Source organism: Rousettus aegyptiacus, unplaced genomic scaffold, assembly GCF_014176215.1.
Source record: "Rousettus aegyptiacus isolate mRouAeg1 unplaced genomic scaffold, mRouAeg1.p scaffold_m13_p_4, whole genome shotgun sequence".
NCBI lineage: Eukaryota > Metazoa > Chordata > Mammalia > Chiroptera > Pteropodidae > Rousettus > Rousettus aegyptiacus.
In genome coordinates, this window is record NW_023416307.1 from 98,554,111 (window position 1) to 98,572,170 (window position 18,060).

Below are 18,060 nucleotides of genomic sequence, written 5' to 3' on the forward strand. Positions count from 1 at the left end.
TTATGTTTATGGAAAAAATGGTATGTATAAAATGTAGACTATCCAGGTATTCAAATATTGGGAAAAAATTGAAAAATTTGAAAACACTGTAGGCAAAATAAAACTTACCTACATCTGATCACAGGCTACCAGTTTACAATCTCTGATTTAAACACTTCCAAACTCCCAAAGCTAAACACTAAAAGGTTGGAAGACATGATGTGAACTTATTAATATTTGAACCAGAGTCTGTTTTTCTCCATGTAATAATTCAAGAAGAAAGTGAGGAAATAACTGTTTGATGGCTAAGGGTAGTAAAGCCAGATGAGAAAAGAATTAAAATATTTATTGAACACATACTAAAGACAGTGATAAAAGTTGTCAGGGAAACTACTTAGAGACCACTACGACTCAAAATTATTAAAACTAAACTCTGAAGTACATTACCCTTCGACTTGTGCCAATTTGTTGTCCATGATATAAGCCAATGCAGCTGCAAGATCTTTCTTTAAATGTCCAACCTGATTTCCATTCACATTGTTTACTTTAATCGCATTCTTATCATAGGGGTTATTAGGCTCTCGTTGTAATGCAACCATTTCATTATTATTAACCTAATAAAAATAATGAATAGATAACATTATAAATAAACATACAATAATTGCTTTCTTCATACTTTATCTGGAATTTCCATTCATTTTTTTAATGCTTACTGAATAATGCTGCATATGAAAAATGTATATTTTCTTGTACTCGCATTTCCACGAAATATTAAAGAACACAATGATTCTTATAGTTTTTTTCAAACATGCATCAAGAAGTTAACAAATCCTTGATATCTAAACTTTACAATCAAAACTAAAGATTCACTATTTAAAATGTTCAACATCATAACTTCTGAAAACAAACAATCTTTATTGAGTGCTGACAAAGTATTCCAAGATATTATATAGACTGACTTTTTAAATCTCCAAAACCCTATCAGTAGGTACTATCATTATCCCCATTTTACAGATGAAGACACCAAAGCACAGAAAACTAACTTGCCTAACTTCCTAAAGCTAATAAATAGCAAAGCTAGGTTTTGAATCTAGGCAGTCTGGCATGTAAGCCTGAATTCTCTAGACTCTAAAAGGGGAAAAAGGCATTAATTATAAATAGGAATGGAACTGGAATAAGAAAATTAATGAAGACTTCAACTCATGTCATTCTGATTCCATCTGATTAAAAATTACCTTAGACATTACTGAAAATGGAAGAGTAAGAATTTCTGAAAATTCTCCATAAAAGCACTGGAAAAACTGGCAAAAATTGTCAGAATCAACTTTTTCAGAACTCTGGAAACTAATGAAAGAATTGAATAAATTCTTTGCAATTCTGGGGAGTGTTAATTTAAAAATAAAAAAATTTTAAAAAGCTAAATATCTGTGCCCCAATCCCATTGCCAGCTCTCAGCTACATGATAGCCTTTAAAAATAACCTGCTGGGATTCTTAGTGCAGCCTAGCAGTTAGCAGAGAGAACACAATGGAGCAGAATCTTTCAAGATTCATTCCCAAAGGACTGCCATTATTTGATCTGTATGATGTGATTCCCTAGAAGACCCCCACTTGCAAAGATGTTTCTATTTAACCTGTGAGCTCGCCCAGTACAAAAACCTTCTCTTTGGGGTGGGTGTCCATCTAAAATAATTTTACAGGTAGTGGGCAAGAGCTGGGACAAAAAATACAATAACCAAAAATCTTAAAAGGAAGATCTGGGCAATAAAATACCTATAGGGCTCTAAATGGCTCCATATTACTGAGAATCTAGGTCATAGGCAAGTATAGGGCTATATGTACGCCCAGGGCTGTGCCTCTATTCAGGAAAGACCTGAGAAGGTCCTAAGCTCTCACCTCTGGCTTAACCTGAAGGTCTGATTTGTCATTTCTTCTATTCCCCCATTTTTCTTATGTTGAAGTTTCTCAGATCATTTTTTTGGTTGTCTGAAGCATGTTCTGAAGGAGTTTCCTTGGGAAAGAATTCCATGATCTGGATTTGTCCAGTCTTTCATTCTTCCATATTTCCTTTATATTAGAGCCTCTAGATTCATTTTGTGATTGGAAATGTTTTGAAATGTGTTATCTGATTCCTTAGGAAGGAACAGTATTTCCTAACTTTTTGTATATTCACAGTTGTGATATTTAAACCTGAGTATAAACTTATGATGTTTATACTTATGATGCTCAGCTGAATATAAAATCTTTGACCCATATTTTCTTTCCATAACATCTTGGTGTTGCATAAAATAAATTCTGATGCCAATATTTCTTTTCTATATAAGTTGAAATTTTTTTTGCCTGTATAATGCTAAGATATTTTTCCTTATCTTAGAAGTCCAATAGTCTCATTAAGGTATATCTTGGTGTGGACTGTATCATAAAGTCGTTTTCTTTTATTTCAGAAAATTTTCTTTAATTATAGTTTTAAATGTTTCCTTTGTTCAAAAACTTGTTTTTCTTCAGGAACTCCACTTTACTCTATATTAGATCTCCTCTGCATATACATATGCCATATCTATACACCTATTAATGCCTCTGAAATCCTTTCGATCATATTTTTTCTCTTCTGTTTTTCATCATTTATTTCCCTTACCGTGTTCGCAAGGTCTGTTCATTTTTGTGTTCTTTTTTACTTTCTCTTTAATTATGAGTTTTTCTTTTCTGAAATTTTTTCCTGAAATGTCAGGTTCTTATTTCATATTCACCTGTTCTCTAGCTCTCATATCCATCTCTGAGCTTTCCTATTCCTGATTTGTGCTACTTTTTCAAAATGTACATTGTTTTCTAAATTACTTTAAACCATTGTGGAATATTAGATTATGGTTGTTATTGATCTTAAAACAATCACTATTTGATGATCTTAGAATCATTTCTGATTTTAATAAAAATGTGGGTTGATTAAAAGTAATTATCACTTACTTTTTTTATTTTTAAATGTATTATTTATTTTATAAGTAATACATGTTCATTATTTTAAAATGACTAAAAGAAAAATCATTAAATATCTCTAAAGTCTACCATTCGGAACCATAATTTATTCACTATGTTATTTCTTCCAGTTTAATCTGTGAACATATGCATGTAAATTGAAATCATATAATATGTTAATAAAAATGAGATAGTATGCCTATTACAGTGATCACATTTTTTTCTCTTAGTAAAATATTAGGACCATTTTTTCACATAAGTACAAATCTGCATTGTATTTTTAATTTCCTTTTAAGAGACATTTTGGACTAGATCACTATTATGAAAAAAATATAATAAAAGTTGAGGTATTTATCTTTGTATACTTATTATTTTCAACTGTTTTTCAGCTTTGAGATGTTTTACATATGATAAAATGTGCATATTTTAAGTATATGATTCCAAGAGTTTTACAAAGATATATATCTGATAATTACCATCCCAATCAAGATACAGATTTTTTCCATTGCCTCTGAAAGTTCTCTTCTATCCTGCTGGAATTATTTCTTCCTACCCCTGCCATGACATCTGTGTTTTATCTTGATTTATTTTGTGCATCGTAAGTAAGGTATGCCCTAAAGTAACAGCCTAATATTGCTTATAAGGGGCAGAAGAGAAGAAAGCAATAGACTGACTTGGAAGTCACTGTGCAAATATACAACACAACATCTGTGCTTTTGGGGAGAATCATTTAACCTTCCTGAGCTTCAGTTCTTCAGTTATAGGAACAAGATAATCGATGTCCCATCTATCTCAGAGTCAATGTAGCGATCAAATGAGACCACACAGCAAAAAAGACCTTTGTATAGTCTAAGAATGATACAAATGTAAAAGAATATTAGTCATTCGATATTTGTTATCTTGTTCAGATATATTTCAATTGCTTAAAGTAAAAAAAAATTAACTGGACTTATTACCTCCTAATTCTTATTTTCTAGATTAATACCACATATACATCACATTTTAATTTAATATCTAATGTTATACTCACTACTCCTGTGTAATAGCGTAGTCCGACTACATGACCTCTCAAAGTTCCAAATAAAATCGAATCTAGTTCTTCATCACTAGTTAGGAAGTCGTCTGGAGGGATAATATCTTGGAATTCAAAACGGGGAAAGAAAGTTGGATATGAAAGGCGTGGAAAATTTCCATGGGCTCCATATTGGACAGTCTGCAAATACTTCCAAACAGGATCTCTATTTAAAAGGGGGGGAGGGGCGGGGAGGGCGGGCAGAGAAAAATAAATTAACCAAGTATTTCTCAAATACCATACCATACTTATAGGCCAAATGTTTTCTCACACTTTATTTCAACAAATTAAATCTTATGTGGGAACTGCTATATGCGATTATAGTTACTCTGGTTAAAGCAGGGATTGGAATGAGTGGGGGAGGTTTCCAGGAACCCTACTGTTCAGTAATACATCTACCCACGGGTATCGAAAATGAAAACCCCAATAAGGATTCACAAATCTCTTTCCTAGGGATCACCTATTTAAATTGAAATGTATATGATGTCTGTAACTTAAATTATATGCCATAATTTCAATAGAGATTGAGCTAGAAAAGACTTCCAAATATAGAATTACTATTCTATGTAAAGTCGTTTATATCTTTACAGATAATACATCCAACAGCCATTAATTCCCTCCGAACAGAACCCTTATTTTATTCAGGTATCCAAACCATGCCATCATGGAAGGTTCACCTCACCTCCCACTCCCGCTGGTTTAAGGGTAACCTCACTCAGTCCCCTTATGGATGAGTGTTTCAGGAACAAGCACGAAAACCAATCTGGACACTGAAAGGCAAGGGGAAGTCGCGAGGGTGTTGGTGGGGGGAGGTTCAGGAAGTTTCCACTCTAATAACAGATAGAAGGTAATTCCCTTGCGTTTTCCTTATACGTCGCGCATAGCTCTTTTGGCTCCTCTGAAAATACAGATTTGCACGTCTGTGCATGCACGTAAACCATGAGCTACCTGGGGACGAGGGCCGTCTTACTCAGCCCTTCATTCCGAGCACAACGCCTAGAGCATGGTGGGTATGTAATAGGTGTTTTGTTAAAGAACAGGTCGCGATCCCGGCAAAGGAGCGGAGCTTTGCGCCCCAGGCCTTTCCCCTCAACCCCCGCCCCCAGCCCTTGACAGATTTCCCCAACGCCAAGGCACGAGACTCGCCTGAGGAGCCTCCCCATACCAACCAAGATTATGCATTTATTTCTCCCGCGGATACATGAGCCACCAGCAAAACAAATACAAGCACAAAACGCACGAGGAACGCGAAACGAACGCGGGGAAGGTCAGGTTCATTTGGGGACGCCTCCAGGCCGTTACCCCTTGCGCCCCACCCCCTCCACCCTCTTCACCTCTTGAACATCCAGGACATGGCGCTGTGTGGGTGACAAGGGAAACGCTTGGGTGCTCGGAATCGTTCTCGAGCAGCTTCGATACGCCTCTTTCCAGGGCCTGCAGCTGAGAAGCCAAGGACACTTCGCGAGCGCGGGAGGAAGAGGGGACCACTGTAAGACACCGCGAGTCTGGTTAGACGACGACGCTGTCTCCTTCCAGCAACAATCTGAGCGATCGCCGACGCTCTGTGACTAGCACTGGGAACGTCCAATCCCGCGGAGGAGCCTACAAGGACGAACCAATCAGGGCACGGAAGGGAGGGCAACTCCGCCCTGTGCAGCAATTCAAAGACTGTGGGCTGGGTCCAGGCCGCAGGGGCGGTTCCATCCGGGTTCTTCCCCGCCCCCAAGGCCGGCGCGCGCGAAAGCCACGCTGCCTCAGCATCCCAACTGAGGTGCCCTCGGTGTCTGCGGTTTGTGTGATGTTGGGCCTCATAGCGCGACGACTCTCCTTCTGTTTCCCCCAGACCCTGAGCCTCAGCCCCATTCTTTAGAACCTACCTCATCCCGCTTCTAATTTTTTCCTCATTTGATGTGAACTTGTAATGTCTTCCACTAAATAAACTCCGCGATTTACAAGCCGTGGAGGTATTAGCGAGATACTTTTCATTTCCTGTGGTTAACCCCAAGTAGTTTAAGAGTTTAATTGGAATTTTGGCTATGGAGTACCCCTCCATCCTTTTCTTTTTAAAGTTAAACTCTTTTCTAGTAGATGAAGGCCACAAAATGCGATGACAGCACAACTAACTTGTTCGGTGATTGCCAGAGGTCATGGGCGGACTTCTCCTGAGGCACATGGCTTCCCCAGGTGCCCTTAGTGTCTCCTCCAGCGGCTTTTGAGAATCTGAGGAGACTCAGAACTGGGCTTTGGATGGGTTGGCAGGGCCTGTCTCTGACTTGGTAGCCCGGGAAGAGGCTGCAGCTGGTTCAGCAGGCCTTTAACTGATGCAGCACCACCAGGATTTGGGAGCTGGTGGTGGCCTTTAAGTGCTACCATGAGGGTATAAGGGTAACTGCCAAAAGAGAATTGCAGGATCAAAGAGGAGATGCATTTGTGAATGTGATCAATATTGACACTTGCCCTTCATAGAATAGTGCATTTTACACTTCCATCAGGAGAGTGTGAGAGGTGACCTATGAAAGTTTTTCAAGAGGCATTTGTTCCTTATCTTAAACTATCTTAATCTGTAAACAGGAAACAGCAGTGGAATGAGAAATCAAATTTGCAGCAATTTATTCATTTTACTAAACAGAAGGAAGATGAAGACTGACACTTTAAATTGGTTTAATTATTTTACTTCCTTTCGGAAGTATTATGAGGCAAATAGCAATATAGTTCAATTTTTGGTGTGCCAGATTCTAAATAAGTTCTTAGAAAATATGACAGAAAATACCCAGATTGAAAATGTTTTGTGTATAAAATTAATGAAGGCATGCTCATTAGATTGAAAGATAAAATTCCAGATATGAAAATATATGTAAACCTTTCAAAACTTAAGGCCTTTGTATAATGACTGTCCTATCATTATAGAATGTGGACTGAATGACATAAAAATTTGGGGTTTTTTGTCCATCTGGTCACTATCTTACATCTCAGATGTAGCTGTTGAACATTCCTTTTTAGTCGTTCTTTATTATTTTTATTTTAAAAAATGAAGTACAATTTGTACTAGTTTGATTAAAATGTTATAACAGTTACAAATTCTGAAATACCACACTAGATAATGTTTTCTGGAAAATGAACACTTGTAACAAAAAAAAAAAGGGAACTGTAGGGTGGCTTGTGTGTTGGATTGATGTGTAAGGAGAGTGGCACTAAGAGAATGGTGAGGAAGATAATGGCCAGATTGCATAGAAATTTATGGTCTATGGTAGAGTTTGTATTTTATTTTAAATACAATAGAAAGCCATTGAATATTTTAAGCAGAAGAATGACAATCTGAATTCGGCTTTTAAAAAGTCACTCTCGCAGCTCTGTGGAAAATGGATTATAGGGAACAAGAACAGAAGCAAAAAGATGAGCTAGTTGATAATTAGGAAATGATTGTGTCCAGGTAAAAGACGATAATGGCTTGGAATGGGGAGGTGATGAAACTAAGAGAATCAGGGTTTACTTATGGATTTGGATATGGGTGCTGACAGTGGAGAAGGAATAAAAAATTCCTCCAGCCAGCCACACCCCAGTCCCAAACACTCTTTGTCATCCTTCCCCATTTTATACAAATTAATCATGTTACTCCTGTTTGATACTGTGAGTATAAAATCAAAAAATGGTATGTGCGGTTCTTTATAATCTGTCCTCTACCTCTCCCACTCTTGTCACTTCCCAACCCACCCTGCCTATAATAGCCTTCATTAACTTCTCTAAAAATTATGAATGTTTTTATATATAACCATAAGGCCATTTACACCCAACAAATTTAATAATAAATCAATCCTTGGTGTCTTCTAATAGATAATTCATAATCAAATGTTCACAGTTGTCTCAAAAAAGTGTTCTTTTATAGTTTGTTAACAAAATAGAATTTTGAAGCCCTTGGCAGGGAAAAACATTTTAAGAGTCTGAATATTCAAAAATCTGGCTTCAATAAAAAAAAAATTCCAAGTTTATGTAAGAACTAATAGATTCTGGAAGAATATACGATCTATAAGAGCTTGTTTGTTTGCTTCCTTCACCCAAAAACAGAGACAAAGTTCAGTGGAGGAGGAGAATTTTTGCAGAGTAAATCTCTGAAAGGGTCTTAGGAAAAGGACCCGGAATGCCAACACCTTGGGCTAAATGCCACAAGGAGGGGTTATAGCCTAGCAAAGTTTTTGGAAATCCAAAAAGAAATGGAAGCTGTGCCTTGTTTTCCAGATCTTAGAGAGAGCCTCAGAAACCAGAAATATGTCAGGGCAGTGAAGGATTAAAGGCTAATGAGGTGATTCTGTTAAGGAATCCAAGGATAGCCTTTCGAAATTCTACAAAAGTCCCCAGTGAGTGTCCAGCACTGTGAAGATGGGAAGCTTTCAATAGTTCATGGTTCTAGTAAGTAGAAGCAAGAGGCTGGTGCCCAAAAATGAATGCACGCCAAACATAAGAGCCCTAAAAGGTAATTAAAAGGGGATTGAATTTGAAAACTGAATTTAATTGACTTTAAATACTAAAATAACTGAATTGCTGAGAAGTGATTATATTGCCCACTGGGCAAACTGAAGCTTTCAGACAAATTGAGTTCAATAAAGACTATAAAGTTTTATCTTTGCAAATAGAACCAGTAATTAAAATTAATACATGCTATATATACATGTACACATACATCTCAAAGAATTTATACCTAGATGTTTATAGTAGATACCTCTAGCTGGCTAAAGTATTAGGGAATTTTCATTTTCTTCTTTTTGCTTATATGGATATAAAATGTTCTCTATATTGAACATGTATTGCTTTTTTGCTATAAGAAATAATAAAAGATATAATAAATTGTAGTAAAGAAATTATAATGTTTTTAATTTTGTTTAAATTTTAGACTTACAGTAAGGTTGCAAAAGTAGTGCAAAAATTTCCCTCATATTTTTTACCCCTTTTATTTTAACACCATACATAATCACAGTACAATTATCAAAATCAGGAAATCAATATTGGTATAATACTATTTCTGAACCATTTAAAAAATAATTAAAGACAAGTCCAAAAAAAAGAAAAGAAAATATTTTGTGGCTTAGTTATTTTTACAATTGAATTTTCTTACACTTAATTAGGATGCCCATATACTCAGGGGAAGATTCCTAGGTACAACCACCGCTAATTTTGCAAAGGAAGTAATATAAAATAAATGCCAAATAAAATTCTTCTTAAATAACATAATAGCTATCAAGTACCTGGCTGGAAGTAAGCAATCTATAAATGCCCTTGTTACCATTCCTATTATTGTCATAATAGATTTATCGAATAAGTCCTCTACCACTTAGGAATATAGTAGGTTGAGGCTGATTTTCTGGTGCTCTTCAGCAAGGTTATTTCTAAATACTAGAATAACACTGTTTCCAGAAACCAATCATTTTCCCAGGTACGTGTCCTTGAAACAGACTGAATTGTTTCATCAAGAATGAGGAGACCCTAGGATACCAACTCCTACTCTAAGTAATCTGTGGTGTTCCAGATTACACAGGCCTTTCCCAGGAGATAATCGTTTCCTCCTTCTTTAGGCCTTGGCTCACTAAGTGCTCCTACACAGCAGAATACTGGAGTTGCTGAAGCATCAAGCTGGCCTGGGATCTGCCCCCTCCCTTGCTTCCTGCCCAAGAATCTTTTCCCAGCTTCAGGAAAGTGCCACTCTGGGCTATGGAATTATTTAGGGTTCTTGACATGGCCATGGCCAAAGTTTTTTTTATTTCAATAAGTTTGCCAGAATTGGTGAATATTTTTCTGCCTCCTTTATGGCTAGAAAATTAAAAGACTAAAACTTCAACTCTAAGTGCACTTTTGATATTATCAAAAACACTATTTTTTTTAATGTGGGAAACTATATTGTATTAGCAAATCTATTTTTAGTCATCACAATTCACCAAACTATTGCATCCTACGACCATACCTATGCTAACCCTAATATTAAGGTTTAACTTGCCATTTCAAATAGTCCTTTAGAATGTTTTAAAAAGCTGCAAAAAAATTGAACACATTTCTCAAATTTTAAGGAAAAAAAAGACTTTTAGAGGAATCTAATCCCTTGATCTAATAGAATTAGAAATTTCAAGAGGCTCAAGTTCATTAAACAGGTGAAAGTTTTAGGATCAGAATATATTACTATCCTGCTTGAATTGTTAATTTTGTAATATTTACAAATGAAATTTCTGTTTCTCAAATATTTTTTAGTAAGGTATTGGGTCAAAGAGAAATAGGGTAAGATGTACTCCTAGATGAACATTAAAACATTGATGACCTGGATTAGCACACTAAACATACAGCTGGCTGTAAATATTTCAAAAATCGAGCCTATCAGGAAATATCAATATCAATATAAATTTGTGAAAAAGAAAGATAAGTCAAAGGACAAGACATACCTTTTACCCATAAAATTAATATAGATTTTTGAAAAGGATGAGAACCATAGCTGCCTGGTTTTCTAAGAGGGGCTCTTTCAGATACTTCTGATGAGATAGATCATTATACACTTATTTAAAAATTACTATTTATTTGAAATAAAATTCAAATTTAGGAAAGAAGTGGCAATAACTGGTACACATATTTTTTAAAAATTTTACTGAATACCAAAGAGAATAATTCTCAATCTTTTCTCAAGAACCCCACCACTTTGTTATTAAAAGATTGTCTAAAACTTAATTAGCTCATTCAAGTTTTTAATTGCATTTCTAATTAGCTTTACAAATTTGGGTAATTTTTAAAAGCTTTGTTAAATGCCTATATCTTAATTGAGGAGATATGTTTAATTTTTTAATATCAAAAATAGATGAATAAATATACCTTTGCCAAGGGTTCCTGGCCTCAGGCTGAGAATTACAGAGGTATTATACCAGACACTGTATATACACATATGAACAAAAATGAATAGTACATAGGCATTAGGTAAATATAAAAGATGACTAATATATGATTTCTAAATATACAAAAGAAAATAATGCATGTCTTGCATGTTTTATAAAGCAACAACATACAGTAAAAGAGATACAAATCACTAACCCACAAGGGAGGTAAACAAAGTGGGGTAATAGAGATAAAAAATATTGTGCTCTAGGAACTAGGGAAAGGTATTCAGAGGTTTCACTGACTATGTATCCAAAGGTAAATGATGAGTGGATTTCAATGGATGTGTTGCAAAGGGGACTTCAAAGCTGGAGAAAAAGTCACCAAGTCACAGAGACACAGGCCATTCAAAAGATAATGGAGCTTTAATTTGGGGTCAAAAGATGTCTCATGAGAAACTTTACAAAAAAAAAAAAATTTTTTTTTTCAACCACTAAATCCAGAAAGAATGCAGTTCTGTATTTCTCAATATCAATTCAACATAGAATCTGAGGTGGCCTACAAAAATAACAAGAGGGTAAATATTTCCTAAACACAAAAGCTTGATGACATGCTTTTTGTTGAGGTCAGATAATGGGTTGTCCTGCTGTCCACCCATCCCAGAAGTTCTTAACAATCGATTCCACACTAAGCAAGAATCTTCCTTAATGGATATTATCTGTTCAAAATAAAGTAAAACTAAAATAATATAAAATAAACAAAACTCCAACACAAAACTAAAGAGACCATCATAGCAAGCTTTATCACTTCTCTCTACTTCTTAAATTATCATTCTGGGTTCTCTCCACTTAGGAGGCATCTTTTATTCCTAGGTGCCATCATCCATGGACAGCCACACTAGAAATTCTTCGCTATTGAAGGGTTATGCTTAAAGTACCGCATCTTCATTACAAGTTTCCTCCCTAAGCAGTTGCCTTTTGAAAACCAAATCAAGTGAGGCTAAACTACATGCTAAAGAGCACGCAGTGAAAAATAACAGACCCTGCAGTGTTTAAGGGGAGGGGTGAGGAGCTTAGAGCCCAGGGTAGAGAACTAGTTCGATTCTATGTCCCCTCCCCAGTCTAACACAACATGTACATTTGTGAATTTTTGCCTGTTTATCAGTACATTGCACATTATGTGTCCAAATACACATACTTTATAAATAGTTAGATATCTCCAGTATACTTTTATTATGAGGTAATTTATAAATAAGGACGTCATTGTGTAAGAATGTTTAGGTATACGTATGTGAATTTCCTTATTCAGTGAATGGCACCACCATACCCCAGGGGTGCTTAAAGTAATCCATCATCCCTCATAAAAGCAGTAACCATTCTTTTTCTAGCCTATCTTGTAAATATACCTCATCGCCATAATATCATCTCCTATCTACTACTGCTCCTACTCTAATCCCAGACCACTATCATTTCTTCTCACAAATTCCTGCATCCAACTCCTCCGATTGGTTTCACAATAAAGCTGAATTTTTAAAAAATTCAATTCAGAGCAGGTTAAGGCCTCTGCGTAGAGTTCTAGTGACTGCACATTGCGCTGGGGATAACATCTACATTACTCAATCCTGCTTTAGGTGTCCCTTCTCCCCATTACTTTCACCTTTCTTCCCACAAAATGGTGGAGTTCTAATGATTAATTCTGCTCTGTTCTCTGGAACTCCAGGCGATACCTCTCTTGGCCTTTGCCATATCCCTTACTCCTGACTATTGGTCTTTAATGTTTCAGCTCGAACCTTGGTCCATCTGAGAAACTTGCCACACCTACATGTTTCTGCCCAATGCAGCAATTAAAACACATACCTGTCTACAGTGCTGTTTTGTCGGTTTGCTTGTTAGCCTTTTCCAGGTTGTGAATTCTGGAAAGAATAAATCCTAGCCTGTAGGAAGGTCAGATAGAGCATCGAATAAGAGGCGAAGTTGTGGGGGGGGGGGGTGCGCAATAGTAGAGCCCATCCTCCTTCAGGTTGCGCCAATCCAAGCCTCAGAACACAGTAAGCACCCGGAGCCTGAAACCTACTATCCCCAGAATCCTCTGGGAATGCATTCGCTTCGCCCAGGACTCTTTCCCAGAAAGTCCCGTAGGGCTTTGCCGACCTTTAGTAAACTTCTTTTTCCAGAAATACAAAGAAGAGATTAATCTGTATCTTTCCCTCTGCCACGAGAACACAGGTAATCGGTAATCTCTACCTTCCTGGGATTTCTTATAATTCATTAGATTATGGAGTCAGAAGTTTCGAGGAATAGAGCTTTTGGAGGGAGTGAAAGAGGCGGGGATCTCCTCAGACCCCAGGTCTTCTACAACTCACATTGGCTGGGAAGGTCTCTTGGTTCCCAGCAGTCCCAGTACCCAGGAGTCAGTCCCTGGCCTGACAGGGAGTGTACCCCTATGCAAAGCAAGGTGGAGGTGGTAGAGTGTTGGTTGGTCTCAGTCTGTTTCCAGGAAAGTACCTAAATGGGGCCTCAGACTCCCCTTTTCCCTCGCTCCTGTTCTTCAGTCCTCAGATTCCACTCCACTTCTGCTTCAGAGACTCAACTCTGCTAGTCTAAAGTGCAATAATCCACCCCACTCCCACTCCAACCCCTAGTCCCTAAATCTTCAGCCTCTACCCTCCAAAACTGATACCTAGCATCTTCTTTCAGATCGTATAATCCCATACTTCTTGTCCTCTGGCATCATCATCCATTGTTACCTCATTTTGAGAATGTCACACTTCTAGTGCCCCATTAGTTCTGGTGCTACAGGTTAGCCCAGAGCTTTCAGAAGCCTGCCCAGAGAGGATGGTTCTATACGTGGCCTCAATCTCCCCACTTTACATGAAGCCCTTTAGATTCAGAACAGAGAGGACTGTGTCAAGATGGTTTGTCTAGGCAATATCTTTCATTGGGCCTTATCCTCCTCATTTGTAATATGACAGTTATCCTTAATCAAAAGGGCCAGTCTCTCAGACTTCCCTAGCCAGCAGTGCAACTTTTGCCTTCTACCTCACAGGAGAGATCAAAACTGTAGGGCACAAAGGAGAGAGATCACCACTCCTCTCTAGATGCTTCTGGCTCTGGTCAGTTATGTGACTGTGTTTGGCAGTTGTGGAAATCAAGATCATGCTTAGGAGCTAGAAATAGAACCTGGAAACTACCGATGTATGCTGATGGTGCTCATACTCAGAAGTTGAGAAGATGAGGCCACTCTGGGGAGAAAGAGGAAGTTGGAGAACCAGTAAAGTTTCAGTTCCACAGATATCAATGATTCTTGGGTAATCTTGGTCAACTTATTCTCTAGGCTTCAGTTTCCTTTTCTATATAGCATATGTATGTAGTAGAAGGGCATGGGGTGGAACAGTGTAGTCATGGACACATCTTCCCTATGTTAAGAACATTTCTGCAAGAAAAATCAGATTTATTTTAGGTTCTCCTCACACCACCTGAGGTCACTATTGACTAACTATTTATTCGAAGAGCATTTTTGTTTACAACCTGAGGACAGCTCTGTTATTTTCATGGTTTTATACACATTACTTAGAAAAATGAAACAATGTTCCAGGTAAAGATTTCGATTTATTCACCACGTTAAACACAAAAGGAAAGGAGCTTACTAAGCCAGTGGTTCCCAAAATTTGTCCTGAGGAGGTGGCTGTCACACCCAGAATTGGAGGCCAAGAGAGGCCCAGTCCACCTGAGACCACAGATCAGTCCAAGGCTCAGACGGCTGAGAAGGGGCCTGGCTATGGCATTTCTCAGCTGTTTTTCTCTCCAGGGAGGGGAGAACCTTTCATTTGCTTCAAAGTTACCTCAGATTTCATTCTTTCCTTTTTTGCTTCACATATGGAATTTCCAGTGATTGTGTAAAAGGGTATGCGAGACAACTGACATTTCTAGTGGCCGGGCTTAGTTTTTGAGCAGTGGGCCCAGAGACTTTACAATACCCAGCAGCCACTAGATGATTCTCTGGCACCTTTCTCCCTCTCCCACACCTGTTCTCATTTGATGTCTGCTAAGAATTAACCCAAAGATCCATTTTGGAAGGTTTGCTTCAGGGAATGCCTCACATCCTGTACTGTCCCTTAAGAAATCCAGATAGTTTCCAGGGAGCAATGATGTTAGAGTTTCAGACAGAGGGAATCACCTGGACAGGACAGGAATATGAAAAAGTGAGCATCAGTCTGGGTCTTTGGGAGACTTTCTTTAGCAAGGGGGACAAAGGAACCAATGGCTCCCAAGTATCCTTTGTTCTAAACAAGGTTGTTCACTGTTCTCCAAGGGTGCACCTTGTGAAAGCTATTGAGAAAGGGACCAGGGCGTCCCTCTATCAGCAGTGTCGCAGCCTTCTTTCCCTTTCCCTATTTCTCATTCCCTTGTTCCAAAATGGATTACGCTGCCCTCTTTCAGCTCCTGAGGAGCCAAATTCTCAAGAAGAGGCAAACACATCCTTTTGGAGCCCTTCCCATTTTCAAAACATAGGAAGAAGGTGACAGACACGGTCTCAGGAAACACTGAGGCACCGGGACTACCGCTCCATTTCAAACGGCACTCGGGTGACTCCAAACATCTTTGCTCAGCGGATGGGAAACGATCCCATCTAAACCAAACAATGTTCCTGTGTGTCCAGAAATATGTCATCATGAGAATAGCAGACTAGGGTTTGGCACCTTCGAACCAGCCACAGTCTGTCCATTTGACACAATGAAACCTAGCAGGGATACATGGCATAACAATTTCACCCATGTCTCAGGGGCACTGCCTTCTACTCCCGCAACGGTCACCTGCATGGGGTGCTCAGCATACGCTGCTTGGTGTGTCACCGTCTCCCAAAGGCTGAGCTCCTTTACGCACATGTCGTTCTCCCCATACCGCCTTTAGTCTCTGACCTACACTGGTCTCATGTCTGAGGTCAGAGTTGGTGTTTGTTTGTTTGTTTATTTGTTTGTTTGCTGCTTATTGGTATCTTGCTCTCCTTTTCAAATCCACATGGGTGCAAAATCATAAGGGCCCTGTCCCTTATGGTCTGAAATAAATCCATTCCCTTGATGAGGAGGGGGACTGCTAGAAAGGGCCAGCCACAAAATGAATGGGCGAGTTTAGGAGCTCCTAAGTGGTAGAGTGATGAGTTCTAGGCAAAACGCAGCCCCAAAATTCCCAGCACTGTCCAGAGACCTCTCTTCTCCAGGCTAAATGCGTGGGGCTGGACCAGCCACTGACCCAAAGGGAACAGCTCATGGCATTCGGGTGAATAGAATGCAGATGCAACCATGATCAAGGAGGCCAAAGAGGTCAATACGAGGCAGTGGAGGCTGGTATCCCAGCAGGCCAGCAGCTAATTATTGACCCTCTGATAGAGAACAGGCCAGGCGTCCTGAACCTTGGTTTTCCTGAGGTCTCCAGGAGCACTGAGGCCTGTGGAGAGTGGAAAGCTGGTCCCTCTGGTCTACCTTGGGCTGACACTGGGAAGGAGGTAGTGAAACACACTCAAGGCCACTCTGGGAGTGGTCTGCTATTGCTAGAGCCCCAGCTGAATGCAGCAGTTATGACCTTCATTTTCAGTTCAGGACACACAAATGGCACACTCACAGTGAAATGAGGCCGCTGCCCACGGCCTGATGGAGGCTGTCATCACTACCCACCATCAGCATGGCGGTAGGGATGAAGTAAGCACATCTCAGAGAAGGCCCAGGACAAGAGCTGGCCTTGTTATGTAGAACAGCTTTGGCGCCAGTTCTGGAAAAGACCCAGAACTGAGAGGTCTGGGAGACACCAACCTGCACCCACCTGGAGAACCAGCACCTGCATAAACCCCTAAAGGTCTGTGGGACGTCATGCAAGGGTGCTGCCATTCTCACCTCTGCCTTCAGTGTCCAGGTCACCGATATTCATGCTCTCGCCCGAGGCCTCCTGAAAGATAGAAAAGTGGACGCGAGCCACTTTTTCTTGCGTCCCGCTCCCTCTTGGAGCATCTTCTCTGTCTCTTTCTCTGTCCTCATCTGGCTCTTCTGAGAACCGGTCCCTGCCAGGCCTAGAGCGCTTGAAAACCCTGGAGGGGAGCCCTGAGCAGGAAGGGGTAACTGGATAGGGGTTTAGCTTCTCCGGGCACCATGATTGGCACAGGCAAGTTGCCCAATCAATGTTCCTTGGAGGAGAGACAAGCTGTCAATTAATCACAGCTGTTGCTCATCCAATTGATTAGGGCCAGGCAGGAGACTCTCTTCTCCTACTTTCCTCCATTGTGTCTTGCCATGATACAGCAGCCCAACTCTTTTTCCAGACACCTCATTTCATTTCCCTTCCACTCTCAATTTTCAAGTACACTCCCAGGACCCTTCCACCCTCTTCAGCCCTCCAGGCAGTGCATTCCCAGTCTCCTCCATGTTTCCATACTCCCTTGCTGCCAAGTCTACCACCCTTTTACTCCCATTTGACCAGTATCCTCACCTACTCTCCACAGCCATTATCCTCATCTACCTGATCCAACAAAGCAGACCATTTTCCCCCTCCTTCACCCTCATCCTGGATAATCTGTTTGTCCATAGCAGGACTGTAGACAAGCAGCAAGTGCACGGTTCCTGGGACTTGACTACTGTCAAGCCCACTGCCCAGCCAGGCTGGGTCCTGGTGGCTGATCATATTTTACTAGGCCTGGCCAGCACCTCAGAAAGTGAGACCCCACATCCCCTGCGCCAGCCATGGTGCCAGGCACAGTCCTTTTCCTCCTGAGGTCAGGGAGGCAGAGGGCTAAGGAGACTGAGCTGGCTCAGGCGTGTGGGGCACAAAAGAGAAAGGCCTCTGGAGGCCTTGAGAGGCTGGTTGGGAAGCCTCCTTGATGTCGGGGGCCTTCATGTGTCTGTATCAAACAGGCACAGGCATGACTTGCCTCTTTTTTCTAGCTGGCTGTGGGTGTGGCAGACCTGTTCCATGTCCCTCGGTCTCTAAGAACTGAGTTCAAATAGGTTTCTGGCTGGGAGTTTACAGTGTTTCTCTGTGTGTGAGTGTGTGTGTGTGTGTGTGTGTGTGTGTGTGTGTGTGTGACAGAGACATGGTTGTGTGATATCCAGGCAGGTGGAAATATGTGAGAGCCATCATGTGTGTACCTGGGTGAACCTTTCTATGAGTGTCGGCATACGGTTTCACTTGTGTTTAATAATGGGGGTGCATTGTGC

At 39.8% G+C, this 18,060-nt stretch overlaps 1 protein-coding gene across 4 annotated transcripts in view; it reads right to left on the bottom strand.

Annotated features, from left to right (window-relative positions):
• HLTF (helicase like transcription factor) overlaps positions 1–5,572 on the bottom strand; it is a 44,494-nt gene extending 38,922 nt beyond the window's left edge. For all 4 annotated transcript variants that reach the window (XM_016150083.2, XM_016150080.2, XM_016150082.2 and 1 more), the window contains exons 1-3: positions 5,354–5,572; positions 3,978–4,185; positions 427–593 (exon numbers count right to left, since the gene is read on the bottom strand). In XM_016150083.2, the coding sequence (XP_016005569.2) occupies positions 427–593; positions 3,978–4,185; positions 5,354–5,373 (395 nt within the window). In that variant the 5' untranslated portion in view covers positions 5,374–5,572. The remainder of the gene's footprint in view (positions 1–426; positions 594–3,977; positions 4,186–5,353) is intronic.
• Between the last annotated feature and the right edge of the window lie 12,488 nt (positions 5,573–18,060).